Source organism: Carassius gibelio, chromosome B3 (genome assembly GCF_023724105.1).
Source record: "Carassius gibelio isolate Cgi1373 ecotype wild population from Czech Republic chromosome B3, carGib1.2-hapl.c, whole genome shotgun sequence".
NCBI lineage: Eukaryota > Metazoa > Chordata > Actinopteri > Cypriniformes > Cyprinidae > Carassius > Carassius gibelio.
In genome coordinates this window covers 25173134-25191385 of record NC_068398.1, presented here as the reverse complement: position 1 = coordinate 25191385, position 18252 = coordinate 25173134, and the positions used below count along the sequence as shown (strand labels likewise).

Genomic DNA, 18252 nt, shown 5'->3' with positions numbered 1-18252 from the left:
TTGCAAAGGTTGCATCTCCTCCCCCCAAACCCATCACTATTCACCACCCAGCTCCCATGATGCACTGCTGCACCCTCTCAAGAATGTGGTAAGTCTCATCTCCAAAATCCAAGAATTGGGTCTTAACTCAATAGTCTGATCATCTCTTTCATAAATGCCTGTGCTGATTCTTTCTTTCTTTCTCTCTTTCTTTCTTTCTTTCTTTCTTTTTCAAAGCAGACTGATGTATGTATGACAGGTTAACTTAACACCCTTGGCTCAAAGAACCATTTTCAATAAATGCAAATGAAAATGCTTCTATTTATTTATTCATTAAGAAGGTGATTTTATCTGTAGCGATTCACTCTGGCCAGTACTTTCTCTCTTTTTCCCTCTCTCTCTATCTCTTTCTCTCACACACACGCACATACACACACACAGTTATGTGGAACATTTGATATTTGACATTTTAATATTTAATAAACTGTTTTATGTACTAACCTCTCATTGTAAACAGACTATACTGATGCCAATATCATGATCTTTCATTTCTCTGTTCTGTGATATTTGCAGGCCTTAGTCACAAAGAAAAAACAGTGATTAGTTATTCCTCAAAAGCACCGGTTAAAGGCTTAGTTCACTTCCAGAGTAAAAATGTCCTAATAATTAATTCACCTCAATGTCATCCAAGATGTTCCTGACTTTCTTTCTTCAGTCGAAAAATATATTTTTGAGGAAAGATTCCAGGATTTTTCTCCATATAGTGGACTTCAATGGGGATCAACGGGCTGAAGGTCCAAACTGTAGTTTCAGTGCAGCTTCAAAGGGCTCTACAGGATCCCAGCTGAGGAATAAGGGTCTTATCTAGTTAAACGATCTGTGTTTTTAAAATAAAAATAAAAACTTATATACTTTTTAATCACAAATGCTCATCTTGCACTAGAAAGATCTAGTTTTTCGCCCTGACCTACTATTTTGAACCGAAGTACACAGACAAAGAACTAACCACACATGACCATTCCAACGAGATTACACAATGCGTGAAGTCGAGCTAGTGTAAGATGAGCATTCGGAGTTAAAAACCAGGTCAATATGCTGTTCAGGGGGCCCAGAAAGCATAGCAGCACCCCTGCTAAAAAGTATATAAATTATTATTATTAATAATGAATTATTATCATTAATTTTATTGTTATTTTTTCCAAAAAACGAATGATTGTTTCACAAGGTAAGTCCCTTATTTGGGGGATGGGACAGTGTAGTTGCCTTTGAATCTGCATTGAAACTGCAAATAGGAGCTTCAACCCACTGAACTCCGTTGAAGTCCACTATATGGAGAAACATTTTCCTCAGAAACCTTACCTTTCTTTCGACTGAATAAAGAAAGACATGAACATCCTGGATGACGTGTAAACTGTCACAGATTTTTTTATTCTGGAAGTGAACTAATCCTTTAATTATTTTGTTTTAAAGGTATTTTCTAAGGCTGTTGACTCAGAAAGACACCATACAGCACATTGCTTTAGATATTGTATGCTCTTGCATTGCTGGATTTTCTTTGTCTTTCTTTCTTCTTTTCCTAGGCAAGACGAATAAAGTGTTTGGGAAATCCATTTTGCAATTTTTTTTCTCTTTCTTTTCTGCTGTTCCTTTTGAATCCACTAGTGGCAAAAAAGTTACACAGCACCTTTAAATACATTTTTTTGTGCCAAATCAATTTCATCAAGTGATATGCATACATTTAATGCTCTCCCAACCGAGACCATTTGTCCCCAGTGAAGATGTTTGGCATCCTTCCCCCCCCCCCCAGGTTGAATCAACATGGCCACTTTATTGTTGAGCTGTAATTCCTCCCTGTCTCGTCCCCATGGCGTCAGTCCTGTGTGAAGGAACTAGGGAACTATAACTGCCGCCGTCTCATGGTCTTTAAATATTATTGAATATTTGAATAACTCACAAGTGATTTAGAGATTTCCCTGGAATGTATGAAAGTACTTCTTGGGTTTATTTTCAGGGTTTGTGCATTTATATCTATGCGGTTCTAGACTTCCTTTTCCTTTTAAGATCTGAATGATAAACGTGTCAACTGTGTCATCCACACCCAGCCTTTCATGGAAAAGTCAAGTGTATAAGATAGTGGAATGTAAAAAAGATCTGAGAGATGGGACAGGGAAAGAGATAATAAAGATACACACAACAGAAGTGAGAAGTATGGGAGCAGTATTTGTAAAATGCACAGTATAAAGTGACACTGGCTCAATCAGAAGCTTCCGTTAGAGGACAGCGTGCTTGAAACTATAACTGTCTGTTATTTAGACTGGTGCAGAAATGCCAATAATCCTCTTTAGCCCTGTCTTTAGCTCGTGATCTTACCGATCTGCTCTGCTGCGTGCAGCTGTGTGTGGGCCTGCGCCTGCGTCTGCGTCTGCGCTTGCTGCTCCTGCAGACTCTGGCTGTCCACTGAGATGCCGCTGTCACTGTGCAGCTTCTCTCCCTCTGGAGATGGCATCTGGTTGGCTGTGGCTGCGCGATTATTAGCTGCCTGTTTATTCTGCTTGCAGCTGTTCCACCTGGAAGGTAACATATGCACAAGTAAAGTACAAATGAAAGTAATGAATGAGAGGAAAGCATCAGCAGCTTTCATTTTCAACAACAAACACACATGCTTGCACAGTGGTGTTTTTTTAATATACCTAAATATGTCTTTATTACCATATGTCTTATACCACCACCTCTTTAGCTAATATGTCTATGTCTTTATTACTATTTTTCTCAATGTAATTTATTTTGATTTTTTTAAATAATTTCATTTCTATCTTGAATGAATTTTATGAATTTAAAATGCATAGTATAAGTGTTATACTGTATTAACTGTGGTTACAATTATTCATGAGATGCATTATATTGTGCATTACAAGGCATAATTGATGCATTAAAACTACTTTTATAATGCATTATACATAAAGGCTTCAAGGGCCTTGTAAAAATTGGTTGTACATTTCTCATTATGCTATATTATCACCAAATCTTGCATTTAATCTTTTTGTCAGCATGTTTTCTTTCAATTACTATAGGTTTTGTATTTCTTTTTGCAACACTGAACTGAGCTTATACACCTCAAGTTTTTAATTAAAATTAAAATTTAAATGAAAAAGGATTGAACAAAAGGATTGAATCCAAGATTCAGTGATAATATAGCAAAATGACAGATTTTAAGCAATGGTTATTTTTGACCGGGAACACCAGAAGTGTAACATGGTGGGGGAAAATCCCCCCCAAAAAACTAGGAAAATTATCCAGTTTGCAGTTGCAGTGCAGTTGTTCAGCACAACGTGATAACATTAACTAGCATTTTCAGGAAAAAGAATATCCTCTCCAGGTCAAAATGACTGGAACACAGCATGAGGGTCAATCTAAAAATCAAGGATAAGTACATATTAAGACCAGGCCTGAATTATTCACCACCTATCAGTGTCCTCAATCATTTCATTCTGTTCTTACATCTTTAAGTTGTTTTTTTTTTTTTCCTCTCTATTGCTCACCTCTTGAAGATTATGTAAGCCAGGAGGCCGACTACGACCGCTGCAAGGATGGGGCAGTAAATGGGAATCAGGTTCTCGTTTAGCCCTTTGCCAATGAAATGAGGGGAGCTGGGTTTGGGTGTGGTGGCGTCCCCTCCAGGGTTGGGGCTCCACAAACGGTTCGGATCAGTGACGAACAAACTGGAATCACTAGTGGAAGCAGGATAGGTAGGACTCAACGGATCTAGAAAAAGAAAGAAGGACAATCTGAATGACTGGACATAGATGCAAACTGATGCTGGAAACTTCTGCAATCTGCTGTTACATCCAGACAGAATTCAACTATTTATGTAAACTAAAATGTAAATGGCATACTGAACTGAACCTAATGAGACCGGTAGTAGAAGGTGTGAAATTGACCAATGGCTGTCTGGATGGTGTTATATGACATATAGCCCTTTTCACCCACTAAAGGCACTATTTGTCTTTTTATCTTTCTTCCTCTCTCTATTGATTTGATGCATAATTTATACAAAGGCAACCCCCCTATAAACTCCTTCCAGCTCCCAATAGAGCACAACAGTGGCCGTCCACTTTTTCAGAGGCCTTTGTGTCGGAAGTATTTTCACTATTCATTTTGTCCATAATCATTAAAACCCAAACAAACCAGCTCTGAGATTAATCACATTACAAACTTTTGGTTTAAATTGAAGTACTTAAAACTATTAATAATACATTACCTGTATTTGTACTGTATAATTAATGATGGTGCAATATAATGCTATTGACTTTAAGTCATAAATTCAGTACCTTTTAATCGAAAGCTAAATAAATATCTCTATGGAGGAAATAAATAAATGGCTTTTACTTATAGAACCCAACCGCTGAACTTAGACACACACACACAACTTTCCTTTTTTTTTTTTTTTTTTGCTGTTGAACTCTTCGCTCTTTCTAAAGAAAAGAGCCCAGAATCGAGTGGAGATTGTTATGGTTCATATATTTCATGGCTGTAAAATTGGTGGTGACAGGGTTCGATCTGGCTCAACAGGAGGTCTTCACGTTGCCATGACTGTCTAAAACATCCTCCTCCTCATTTGAGCTCTTCCAAAGCGGCCATATGCGTGACTGATTGAGCAGTGCTGAAACAGAGTACACTTTTTGCAAGAGCTTTGGTTTGATTTACAAGAAGCTTAGCTAAAGGAGGAAATAAAGTTGAAGGTGCCATTTAAGAACCAGCGCTCTTGATTAAATCTTTCCCCACCAGCATTTTTTGTTGCCAGCCACCGCCAGTGATTTTTATGATTTTCACTCAAATTTGATGGCCTCCAGTATATTTTCCTGTATGAATATTTCAATATGCAATACACCAAAATCCAAGATCAGAGCCTCTACTTTAAAATAAAAAATACAAATCTGTTTTGTTCTTCCTTAAAGCATTCTTTTTTATCAACACTTGATATTGGTAGGTTTCATAATTTTGAGCAAAAAGTGGAGAAAATCACATACTTATCAAAAACTACATCTGGATAATAATCTGTATGATTATCAAAGCATAAATCCAGTAAATCACTTCCATCAACACCTCCAAAGCTTGCACAGACATATACCAATTCCTGGATCATGTTTTTACTTCATAACATTATGCAGTTTTCATTTATATGCTGTCAATTGCTGATGATTGCATTATTTTTCATATGCATCTTTTTACATAATCGCATGATCGCGTGTTTCTCCATCCTGTTCACATGTGTTTTTGTTCGGGAGGTTTTGTACTCGTTCAGAATATGTGTAATAGCACCAACTAGTGTATAACAGTGAAAACACGAAAAGAAGTAAAAACGTCTTTGGCGGGGAAGAAACATCTTTCCAAAAATCTTTCAGTACACAAAACTCTATAAAAAAAAATTTAAAAGAGAAGGGGATCTAGGACCTTTATACATTGTAAAGACTGCTAGTCTAACCCTCACAGCCTAGATTTCATCTGTATTAAAGGGGTCATAAACTGAGAAATCAATTGCCTTGATCTTTTGACATATAAGAGGTCATTATAAAAACATTGTGTAAGTTTCAGAACTCAAACCTTTGTTGTTAGTCTAAAAATAGCTTATACTATAGACAGTTGGCAAAATGACAGCTTGTGGAAAGTGACACTTTATGATGTAATAATGTGGATAAGCACCGCCTCCGCAGAAGATCAACGTTCCGCTTATACATCACTGTCTGTTTAGCCCCGCCCACTGATTCACACATGTAGAAGGTAAATGAGAAGAGCGGCAAGTCAGAAACGATATGATACACCCTATTTGATGAACTTAATTTTTAATGAAGTTCCAGACCATGTCTAAAAGCTTGGGTGTTTGTTCACTTAATTCTACCACAGATTAATTTACAAACAAGTCACAATTCAACTCAGAATTTTCAGAAAGATTCAAACTAAAAGATGATGCTCTATTGACTAAATTGGATCAGACAGTTATGTCTCAACACAAGTGTGAGTAACTGCTTCTATTACATGGTAATTTTTGCTTTGTCTGTTATTACAGATCATTTCATATGTACTGAGTATTTGTGCATCTTTAACCTAAATCGCAGCAGCGTCCATCTGTGAATAATGTTGGCTGTCAATCATACATAACTATTAGCCAATCATGAATTGGGCTTCTAAATTATGTTTTTTGATGTAAAAATCTTGATGACTTTATAAGTGGACCTCAGAGAACAGTACAAAATCAAAAAACAAAGGCAGTCCATGATCCCTTTATATTCAGTATGACGTCTAACCTAGGCTAAGCTAGAAACTAGCTACTCTGTTCCACGGCTACTAGCTTATTGTTTTTGCTTTGTTTAAAGTCTATGAAGTGTCTGTAAAATATGAGTCATGTTTGAATATTAAAGTCATAATGAAAGTGACTTAGTTATGAGCTGTTTAACAATTAATTAAAGAACATTGTTTTCTAGATTGATTTGCAGTCTTATCTTTGCACACCTTTCGAACTTGTGGGCATGTGCAGCAGCCCTCTTTCTTTTCTTTATCAGTCTCTTTCACTTGCTGTCTCTCCCTCAGTAGCTGTCAGTTTTCTCAAGACCTCTCCCAGCCCGTCTCCTCCCTCTTTCTTGAAGGAAACATTCATTTGTTTTCTGAACGAGTATGCACTAAAAGTTAAACGATTTCTGAAGTGCTCTCTCTATTTCTTTCTCTGTCTCTCTGATTGAAAACAGAGTATGTGAAATTGCGATATGTGGATGTGTTTTCAGCCTGACTGAGCTTGAAACCTGAGTGAAAACGAGGATTTGCTTTTTTGGACAGAGGCTATAAAACTCACCCAAGCCAAAGGTTAACAATTTCAAATCCTTCTCTTTTTATTTTAAACATTTTTCTTCTTAAGTGGGTGCTTTTGTGACGAGGTGCCAAGTGTGAAGTGCTTGTTAACCCTCAGCTGGGTGCCTTATTTAATGAGGAGTCTTTATTCTCCTCCTCTCCCAGTGCTGTTTTTTGGAAGGGATTTTAATGCTTATCTGGCAACCCTTTTCAAGTTTGTTATAATGGCTCTCTTTATCTAACAGAAAACACTCTCGAAAGACTGTCACACACACAGCAATCCTTATTCTCTCCTTATGTGTGTGTGTGTGTGGGAGTGTGTGATAGACAGGAGGGGGAACGATAAGAGCCTGATGGGTGTGTGTGTGTGTGTGAACGGATGGATGGCTAAATGAACAGAAGCTTTGCCGTTAAGTGCTCTGATTAGCTGCAGTAATTACACTAGCAGGAAGCATTAACACATGTATGCGCACACACTTATTAATCTGTCTTAAACAAGGATTTGTTATTTAAAATATGTATATAAATAGAGAAGTTCTTAAATTTGAGGCTATTTGTTTGTCTATGCATGTTTGTGTAGATTTTTTATTTAGATTTAATTTACATTTTACATGATTTACATTTTATTTTAAGTTTGTCTTTTCAGTTTAGTTTAGGTTTGTTAGTTTTCATTTTACAATAGTTAGCTCTAGTTTTATATTATGCCAAGTAAAATTGATTTGTATTTTATTTTAGTCCCAGTTATGAGACTCTATTTTATTTTAGTATGTTTTTTTATTTTCTTCAGGTAATTTAGTTTTTATTTTTATTTTAGTTAACAAAAATGTTTTCATAGTTTACATTTTTGATTTATTTAATGAGAACAATGCTGAGTATGCATTCTGATCGCCCTATAACAATTACTACGATCTCATTCCATGTTGACATAAAATCTGTTTTTGTGCAGCAAAAAATGTAGATTCTAGACAGAAAAGCAAACACAACCCTCCCTCCATGCACTGCTCTCCCAGAAAAGGAGACATGGGCCAATAATAATTATCTGAATTTCTTGAAATTAAAATTTCTGATTATTCAAGTTCTCTCTCCCTCTCAGTCTTTATTCACTTGTTTCTTATGGTTTCTCAACATAATTCATGAGAGTTAAAGTGATACTTTGTCATCAATCACTTACCCCATGTCGTCTCAAACCCGTTAAAGCTTTGTTCATCTTTGGAACACAATTTAAGATATTTTGGATGAAAACCGGGAGTCTTGTGACTGTCCCATAGACTGCTTAGTAAAATACACTGTCAAGGTCCAGAAAAGTATGAAAAGCATCGTCAGAATAGTCCATCTGCCATCAGTGGTTCAACCGTAACATTATGAAGCGACGAGAATAATGTTTGTAAGTTAATGTTAATGTTTATATATGTGTGTATGCATGTGTTGATGCGGCATCTAGTAAAATTAAAAAGTTTCATCATGCTAGCATGTGTGGAGCACCTTCAAACCAAAAATGACCAAAGAGGTCCAGTAGCTGAAGCTGTAATAACAGCATATTGGCAAAACAGATCTGGCAGACGCTCCAGTGTTTGTACTCTGGAGATCATCAGAGGTTTCTATTTACAAAGTGTTTATGCAGCATTGAGCAGAGTAGCCAATTACAGACATATCTGTGGATTTCAGGAAAAAATTAGTTGGATTTAAGTTAGAATCCACTCATTATATCTCAAAATGCCAGAGTTTTTGTTTAATGTAGAGTTTTGCACACTCCTTTCATTATAACAAAGTGTAGACACAATATAAAAGATTCATTGTGTACTGTAGAGAGCTTGGTTGATTATAATGGAACTGTGTGAGATCGCTGTGAACTAAGATGAGTGACAGATTTGAGTGGTTATAAAGGGAGAGGGCTCTTTGTGTGCTTTCTATGCTATTTGATCCATTCAGAATTTTAATAAATTAAAATATATTTTCATGCTGCAATAAGAACCAGAGGTAACACACATATAAACATGGGATTCACTTTCGAAAATTGCAATGATTGACATAGTGATTGATAACCATATAGCAATAGAAGGGACAGAAATATGAAAAATAGATTTAAAAAAATCGATTATTAACTATACCAAAAAAAAAAAAAAAAAAATAGGTTCTGTTCTTTATTTTAATGTATTGCATGTTCAGATATTCATGCAACAAAATATTCTGGGGGCCATGAAAATTGAGAGAAACGAGTTAAGTTTGTGGCCAAATGTGGTCCAAATGTGTGGGCTACTGTGACTGCACTACAAAAGTGTATGCTAGGCTATATTTTGGAACAATCTTGAATCTCTTATCTGATTAAGAGTAATGAAGCAAAATGTCTAATGTTAATTTATACAATGACTCTTAGAGAAAATGATGAAGAGCATGCCATCATGTCCTCATCTTTGATGAAACAGTCCAACATCTAATCTCCAAATCTAATCACCTTACAGGCAAAATGTTTGCTTCAAGAATAAAAAATAAGGGCGTTGATAGTTTTGCTGTAAAAACAACACAAATAAAAAGAGCAATCTATTTTATTACATCGGTCTATATGAAGCATAGACTTTATTCAGTCCATAACAAGTCTAATATATTACTGAAAAAATGACTAAACACTCTTCCAGGCAAGGGTGAAGTCATTCTGTACATTAACAATGATGTGAGAAAAATATAATGCACTTCTTCAGTAATGTGCGACCACTTTTGAACTTATTCTTCTGTATCTTGCAACCAACGTAAAAATAATATTAATATTAAAGAGATTTGAAATCTCACATTAAATAAACGCAGTCAATTAAGTACAATTATTTCAGCATTTAGAATATTGCTGAAATAATATATCAATATTTGATTAAACACTTGAAATGAAAAATAGACATTTTGCATGGGCTACTAACTGAAAGAACTAAAAATACTCAAATGAAATGCAAAAAAGCCACTGGCCTATAAAAATATTTAAAAACTAATAATAATAAAATGACAAAAGTACATGAAAAAAAAAAACATTTAAACAAAACCATATAATCATATATACATAATACTAAAATAACACTGGTGCATAATGAGTCATATCAAAGAAGAAAAGTGTTTTCTTTGCCACTGCAGCCATCAGTCTGAGCAAGTGAGTGACGATGTGACAAAACACTAACGCTTGGAGTGGGAAATGAAACCCGGAGTAGAGTTGGAGCAGAACAGTTCTTCGGGAGGAGAGGAGAAATGTTGCTGTCTCTCCACTCCACTCACACACTCTGATATGTATCTGTATGTGTGTGTGTGTGTGTGATGCAGAAGCTGCGATAGAGGTCACAGTTTGAAACCCGAGAGTAAGAAACTCCAGCGGCCTTATCGATCCAACAAAGGAAAGAGCTCAGCACATCTCTCTCTTTCTGTCACACGCACACAGACACATGCCACTTAAGTCCGTATGTGCTGCAGGAAATGAATCATGGACCACCAGCGTGGAGAGAAACCGGTCATTCAGGCATGTGTGCCTTTGAATCTTACTGTGGTCATTCTCATGAAAGAGCTTGTTTTTAATACACCACCCTCATCAAAGGGCACAGAAATGACTGACCCGCCAGAGAAATAGACATGAAAGGGTCAGAGATACACAGACAGCGAGCGGGATGGATAGAGAGAAGCAGGAAAGGTCTCGTATAAGGTCATTTTAAGGATGATAATGTGGCGCTCGCGGAGGGTGGTCATGTGTACAGAAATACACAAGGACCTCTATGAGTGTGTGTGTGACAGGGCAGAACAAGGCTGCTCTGTGCTGTAACTGTACACACAAAGGATGATCATATTATCTTCAGGACAGTGAAACTGTAGCTTCCAATTACACAAGCTAATAATAAAGTAGTTGAATTACAGTCAAATGAAAAAGGAGCTTAGTTTTCTACACCACAAGTTAATAATAAAAAGTAGCTTACAAACTTAAATGTAGTTCTGATTTTTTTTAAATTATACATACTACCATTAACTTTTTTTTCTGTTATGGAAAAGCCCCCTTAGATATTGGTGGTCACAAAACTTTTTTAGTGTTATTAGTATGGAAAACGGTTGTTTGTGAAAAGCGTGATACATTTTTTTCAGGATGTCAAATAGCAGTTAATACCATTATAAAGGTCTTGTCACTTTTGATCAATTTAATGTGTCCTTGCAGAGTAAATTTTGTGATTTCTTTCAAAAACTAAATCTTACTGACCACAAACTCTTCCAAATGTAAGTTTGCGAAAGACAAAGACAAAAAATAAAAAAAAATGTCAAATAATGTGACATCATTAAATTTGAATATACAATTACACTAAGTAAAATAAAATAAACTAGCAAACACACTAGCTAGGGAACACAACACTAGCTGTCACATTTCAGCTCTTTTTTTCTCTGTTTGTGTCATTTGTGTCTGAAGCTGATGAGAGTCGCATGAGAGCAGGAACTGCTGCCATTGAAGCTGAACGTGTGTGTGTGTGTGTGTGTGTGTCCTGACAGCACTTGCAGATGCTTTATGATTTACAGGTTCCATCTGCTTAGATATCTCCTTATGCTGCACACATTATGCTTCCCCATATACACAGCAGAGCACTCCGAGTCACACACATTAAACACTTTTTTAGCAAACATTCACTTTGTAAATCAGATAAAGTGTGTATTTTGTTTCAATACATTTTTACTATGATATTAATCACAATTGGTTCATAAGTAAAGGCTTTTAACTACTGTATGTGGCTGTTGTTCTTTCTAAACATTGCTCTGGTTTTTATGTTGCTGTTCTGGACTGCTGGAAGTTTGAGTTTGCCTGGTTGAAAAACATTCAGGGAACCTGTCTGGAAACAATCCATTTTTTACAAATTAATTTGGGAAATAATCTGGGAAATTCCATGCGATCACACACATTTTTCAGCTACCTCTAAATGTGGTTTGAGTGATCCAATAACAAAGCTGTTGGACCCCCGTTTACACCTGTAGTTAGCATTGTCCATTTGTGATCAGATTACCTGAGACAGATGTTAATCTGGGTGTGACACACACACGAACCAAAGGGCCAGGGCTGACACTAAACCCCAAACTGACAGATCCAGCCCACCCAATCCTCATCATCATCAGCAGCAGCAGCAGCAGCCATAATGACCCTCACACACATACAGCCCCGGGCTTCAGACATCAGACAGTCCCACCGCCCAAGCGCTAGCACACTAATGCAATGACACGCCACATTACATGCCCTCTCCAGCCATGAAAACAGAGCTTTCTCTGTGTGTTTAGTTGAGCGTGACTGTTAAAGAGGTAGAAAAAGGGCCATCATTTCACTTGCTGGCCACAGTCAGAGTGTCTGTTTGGTAACCACAGTCCTAACAGAAACAAACATTCACCTGGTCGCGTTTGGTTAGTTTGTGAAATATGAAAGAAAATAAAGTATCATAGAAGACATCTTGAAGTGCTATTTGCTGATCAAGGACCTCATGAAATTATCCCAGAAGATGCTCTTTGGTTGGGTTTGAAACAACTATTACGAAAAAGAATCTGAGGCACTTTTTCAATAAATAAATTAATAAATAAATAAATAAAAAGTTTAAAAGCCTTCATTTACATTCTGGCCATCTCAAAAAGCATTACAAATGGCTAAAACTCTGCACACTGATGCATTTCAGCCTTCTTCAGAGTGTGTGGATAATAAAGTGGACAATAAAGTACTTTGATTATATTATATTACCATATATAATTATATTATTCCACACTGTAAACTAAAGGTATAAAAATTCATATGTGCTTGTATAAGTGCAATTTTTTTAATAGTAGATCAAGCTGATTTGTGATTTTTGCTTTATTTTGTAATTGTTGTTAATGTCTGTATAGCTAAATGGATTCTACACAATTTGATATATTATATTATATTATATTATATTATATTATATTATATTATATTATATTATATTATATTATATTATATTATATTATATTATTCTGATAATAAATTAATATTTTCAATCATTTTGTTAGAAAAAGCTGCAATTTTAGCACAACTAGTGGCACAGCATGGAACTGCAACACTCTTTATTTGTATTTATTTATTTATTTATTTATACATATTTATTCTATTGTATTTTATTTTATTTGGAACGCCAGATTTTTATAAAAGCCATAAAGTTTAATGAAGTTTACAGTGAATTTTCTCTCTCTCTCTCTCTCTCTCTCTCTCTCTCTCTCTCTCTCAAGGAGTTATAAGATCATCTATTACCTGTTGTAAAATCATGCTTTTATACATGTGTGTTTGCATGTGTCACTGGGTTTGACCTTTTGGACTGCAGTGACCTCTATAACTACAGGGCTTTGCACAGAGTATGCACACTTTGACCTTTAAACTGCAAGGCCACAAGCAGACACATACGGAAATGACCCAGACTGATCCTTAAACACATGGAGGAAAGCAAACATTTTGACCGAGACTGAGAGAAATTAGCTGTTAGAAAGAGTGTGAGAGAGATCAGACTCATAAACAGCCTGCTGTACAACTTGCTTGTGATGTTCATGCAGTTGCATATAGTGATTGACCACAGGCTTCAATATTACAAGTGCACACTTTATGTGCAACTTAAATATGCAGGAAAAACCTGCAGAAGTAAAGGAAAAATGATATATTTTTTTTATTTTTAATGCTGTTAATTTAAAAAATGTTATGCTATTATTTGGTTTCAATTTTGATTGTGTTTGCACACAATATTCTTGAGGGTATCGTTCTCTCACCATGACACCATGCATCTTCAATGGGTGTGCAGTTCCTCATGAGAATCTCTATTCCCTCCTCGCAGATGGTGCAGGGCAGGCAGGGGTCCAGCGTGCTCTCCTGGTCAGAGTAGGTGTCGTCCAGACACTCCTCACAGATCGTGTCGTGGTTGGGCTCGCAGCGCATCATCACACCCTGACCGCGTGGACACACCGTGCACGGCTCGCACTGGCCTGACAGTTCGCTCATGAAGTAGCCGTAGTTGCACACGCACACAGCGTCGTTCGAGTCGGTGCAGGGGGTCTGCATGCGCATGAGTCCCGTACACTCTATACACGTCTGACACTTGTCTGTGTGACTGAACGTCTCAGAGAACGTCTCACCTGGAGAAAAAGAGAGAGAATGACAACATAATTACAGTCTGCTGTTGATAATGACCCCTCAGGTTAAATTATAACGTCCTTAGTGCTTTAATTATAATTAATCAGTGATGATAGTAATAATAAGACATTACAGGCATGGAAAAACTGAGGAGGGGAGACGTGTGGAAAAGACAAAGTTGAAAAATTAGTAATCAAGGAAAAGAATGGTCTGCTAGATTATTATGTTTTATAGAGATCTGTGTGTTTTCATTTCAGCATGGCAATGATGTCTGCAGTCAAAGACCAAGTCTACTTGGCATTACTGAATACATAAAGCATGTTTAATGGACACCTTTTTTACAAAGTGTGATGATGTTTTTCCACAGATATTAACTGTGTGACATTGACGTTAACATATAGCAACCTTTTTTTGGATTATGTACATCTCTGACACTTTACTTTGTGAGTTATTAGCTCTGCCTTAAATGACAGAAAACTAGTTAACATTGCTACACGAGTCTTTCTAATATAGGGTCTGAGGGAGTGATGGGAAATTTGACACATCTCGTTCTTCTGACCAATATAATCAATTTCAATAGTTTTCCCACTTTTGGAAGTCATGGAAATCCTGTTTTTTTTTTTTTTTTTTTTTTTTTTTTTTTTTTATTGGCGCAAATGGAAATGCTACATTCATATTTATTGTAGTTTGCATTCATTGGTAGTTTACCCAACTTTAATGACTTCTGCAAATGTGACAAGGGTCCATTGAAGGCCTTTCAAAATAGTAGTCTTTTCTGACTTTACTGCATAATTCTTTGCAAGCAGCGGTATGTTTATTATAAAGTTCCTAACGTAGGTTCGGTAGTTGCCTATTCATTCAGTTCTGTCATCCTGGGGTACTCTGTGAACTCTGAGCCCACCATCAGAACTGGATGAGCAGCTGAACTCCTGAAATAGAGCTTTTGCTTCTGACAGTTGCAGTTCTAGTGAAGGGTTTGGGACTCTATGCATTCTTGTGTCTTGAATCAATCAGTGCTGTCACAATAACATTTTTAGCAGAGTGATTAGTCACATGGCATTCATGATTCATGATTTGCTCAAAAGGCTATGATTACCATAAGTTATGTATTTCCCTTTGATGTCAATGGCACTGCTAATGGATCGTTTTCTCCAGGTATTATAAAATGCATAGAGAATAACAGGAAGTGATGGAGAGAAGAGGCAGGAACAGGATCAGTAAATGACAGACTGATTCAAACTCGCATCAGCCAAATAATCAGGAAATAGAAAGCATTCATTGCCATTTCATGGTTCAGATTCATTGTGATGAGCATGATACGACTTTTTATACAGTATGTCCTCTTTCCTTTTTAATCTTCTGTCTTTTTCCATCATTCCAGAAACTTCGTTTTGAACGTTTCAAGATTTGCAGGACACCATTTGTAATTCCTAAATACAGCCCAGAAAAACTGCTTCACTTTTTGGTGTTTGCCTTTATTACACAACAAGAGCTTTTCTCAAGGGGAGTTTTTCCTATATGTGAGTTTGATATGCTGTAAGAAAATAAAACAATGGGATGAAAAATTATTTGGAAAGCTTTAAATTATTCAGAGGTTTTGTGTGTGGCGAGGCTTCCAGTGAAATCAGGGTTTAATGTAGGACAAGAAAATAAAATGTAAATGATGTGGAGTTCTAAGGGTTTGTAACGCAATCCCTGCAAATTTGGGATTTAAATATCTTTGCTATCTTGTGTCACTCTGATAACAGGAGAGGAGAAAGCAAGGATGAGAGGACAATAAGAACGTGTTTGTTTGGTTTTGATTTTGGTTTGTTTTCACAGGATAGAGGAAGCACTTTATGCCTGATGATCTTCTATAAAGCGAGTTGTTTTAAATGCCTGGTCACAGCCATGGCAGCTCTTGCTTATGGGGGTCTCTGGCTGTCTCCCAAGACCCCAGACAACTGACTTTCTCTTTAAAGGTCTATTCACACCACACCAGCAAATGCAGACGAAAGCAACAGAAACGTTTGTCGGGTTTTGTCTGATCAGAATGTTACCTGATGCCATTATTCGGCGCTTGTTTTCTGATTTAACGCTTTGAATTGGCATTTGTTGGATCTTAAAAAGTCTGAGAAATGATGTGCTGTACTCTGTCAGCTGTCAGCGTTGGTCTGTGTCAGTTGTGTGAATTGATCTTAACAGTCCTCATAAAAGAAAAATTACAAATGAGATCCCTTTTTTTCTACTACGCAAAAATAAGATTACATTTAGAGAATTTTGTCTTCAAGTTTAGATTTGCTAACATAGTGTATAATCAACAGTATTCATTCTCCCTGTTGCACAAAGCAATGCAATTTGAAAACTGTTCAGACCAATTTATGTGCAGCAGATAATATATCATTACCATAAAAGGATCTGACAGATAAATCTGACCTATTCTACTGGACTTCCAACTCCTCTTTTATATTACAGCCAAGATCTTACAACAGAAAGCATAGGAATGTGAACAGGATGTGAACAAGACATCATAGGTTGAAAAGGCAAGAGCATAATTTTTGCTTCAGTACAGCAAATATGGAACTTTTATTTCTACACAAACACTTAAAAGTGGATTCTACAAGTTAGAGCTGTTAACACCAAATAAACCAGCCATATTTGTCTGAAGATGAAGATAATATCTGAGAAAGAAAGCGGTTCCTCACAGCGAGCAGCAGATACACATCTGCACATTCATGAGAAATGTCATCGCCAGCACACTAATCTAATGGTTCTCCACGTCCTGTTTAGAAATGACAGTTTTTCTTCTTTAGATCGGTCCGACATGCAGGAAGGGTAAGATATTATCAAGCTGAGGTATTCACATAAGCACAAGGTCCTGCATGTGTCTCTCATGTGTGTCCCTGGTCTTTTATTCTCATGATAAATAAACAAACAAACAAACAGAGATAGGCAGAACAGATAGATCTCTGCTGGAAATGCTCTTGTATTCCTGGAACACAGGACAGCTTTTCATCAAACACCACAAACATGAAACAAAAACAAGCCCACAGCTGTTTTCCAGAGGAATATTTCATTGCTCTGAGGTTGCCCAGTCATAGCTCAACAAAAAAAATTTTTTCTTAATCTGCAATTTATGGCGCTTTTCCACTACATGGTACGACGTGGCTCGGTACGACTCAGTACAGTATCGCACGGCTCGAATCGGCTTGGTTTTCGTTCTGAAACGTGCATCCTGAAAAATATTGAGACAAAAATGACATCATTTTTATTTATTTTCCTTCCTAAAGAATCTGCATTTGAAGCTGGAAGGATTTGACACTGCAGACAGATGTGTTCAGGGCTAAGGTTGGCCTGAGGGTGAGGTGTTGGACAGAAGCACTCCTTGAAACACTTGATGTTCTTGTCATGTTTGCTCTTGTTGTGCAGGTGATGTTAAAGCTAATGACTTGATTACCTTAATCAAAGTGTCTGAGAAATTGTGAAAACAACTGCTCAAACATGTTGTGCTGACAAACTTGAAATCGCTGATGCAGCAATAGTGCTGTTATTTTACTATGCTTAATTCAAATATAATATGTTCTCAGATTAAAGGATGATAAATTAATCTTCATTGATAAGCTTTGATGTTGTGGGTACTAAACGCCTTACACACAATGTTCCACATCTCCATATCACTGTGTAACACCCTCATTTACACACACAGACAGACTCAGTAAATGTTCTTTCTAAGAGCAAAGAGTAGACTCGTCTCTAGTGCTCTACGAGAGAAGAGGGGGATGATGGGTAAACATATGGGTCATGTGATGCAGGCCACAGTGATCTGCGAAAGTGTCAATTCAGCCGAACTACCCTTTCAGCCCATCTGTTTGTTCTCTCGCTCTCTCCTTCATTATTTATTAATGGATGGATATGACCTCTTTCTGCAGTGGAGAATTTAAAGATCAGTCCATTTGTCACCCAACTAAGACTGGCCTAGCAACATAGCTAAATAATATCTCTATATTTTTCTATCTATCTATCTGTCTGCTTTTAACCCATCCAAAGTGCACAAACACAGCAGTGAACACACACACACACACAGTGTGAACACACACCCGGAGCAGTGGGCAGCCATTTATGCTGCGGCACCCGGGGAGCAGTTGGGGGTCCGGTGCCTTGCTCAAGGGCACCTCAGTCGTGGTATTGAGAGCACTGTACATGCACTCCCCCCACCTACAATTCCTGCCGGCCCAAGACTCGAACTCACAACCCTTTGATTGCAAGTCCAACTCTCTAACCATTAGGCCACAACTTCCCCACCAGGTGCACAACCAACTGAGAGAACCGCAGCCTTATGATGA

General features: G+C 37.0%; 1 protein-coding gene across 1 annotated transcript in view; it reads right to left on the bottom strand.

Annotated features, from left to right (window-relative positions):
• Positions 1-18252, bottom strand: part of LOC127951843 (tumor necrosis factor receptor superfamily member 16-like) — a 35873-nt gene that overhangs the window by 7811 nt on the left and 9810 nt on the right. Inside the window, exons 3-5 of the mRNA XM_052549908.1 lie at positions 13570-13932; positions 3519-3741; positions 2350-2546 (exon numbers count right to left, since the gene is read on the bottom strand). Coding sequence (XP_052405868.1) covers positions 2350-2546; positions 3519-3741; positions 13570-13932 — 783 coding nt within the window. The remainder of the gene's footprint in view (positions 1-2349; positions 2547-3518; positions 3742-13569; positions 13933-18252) is intronic.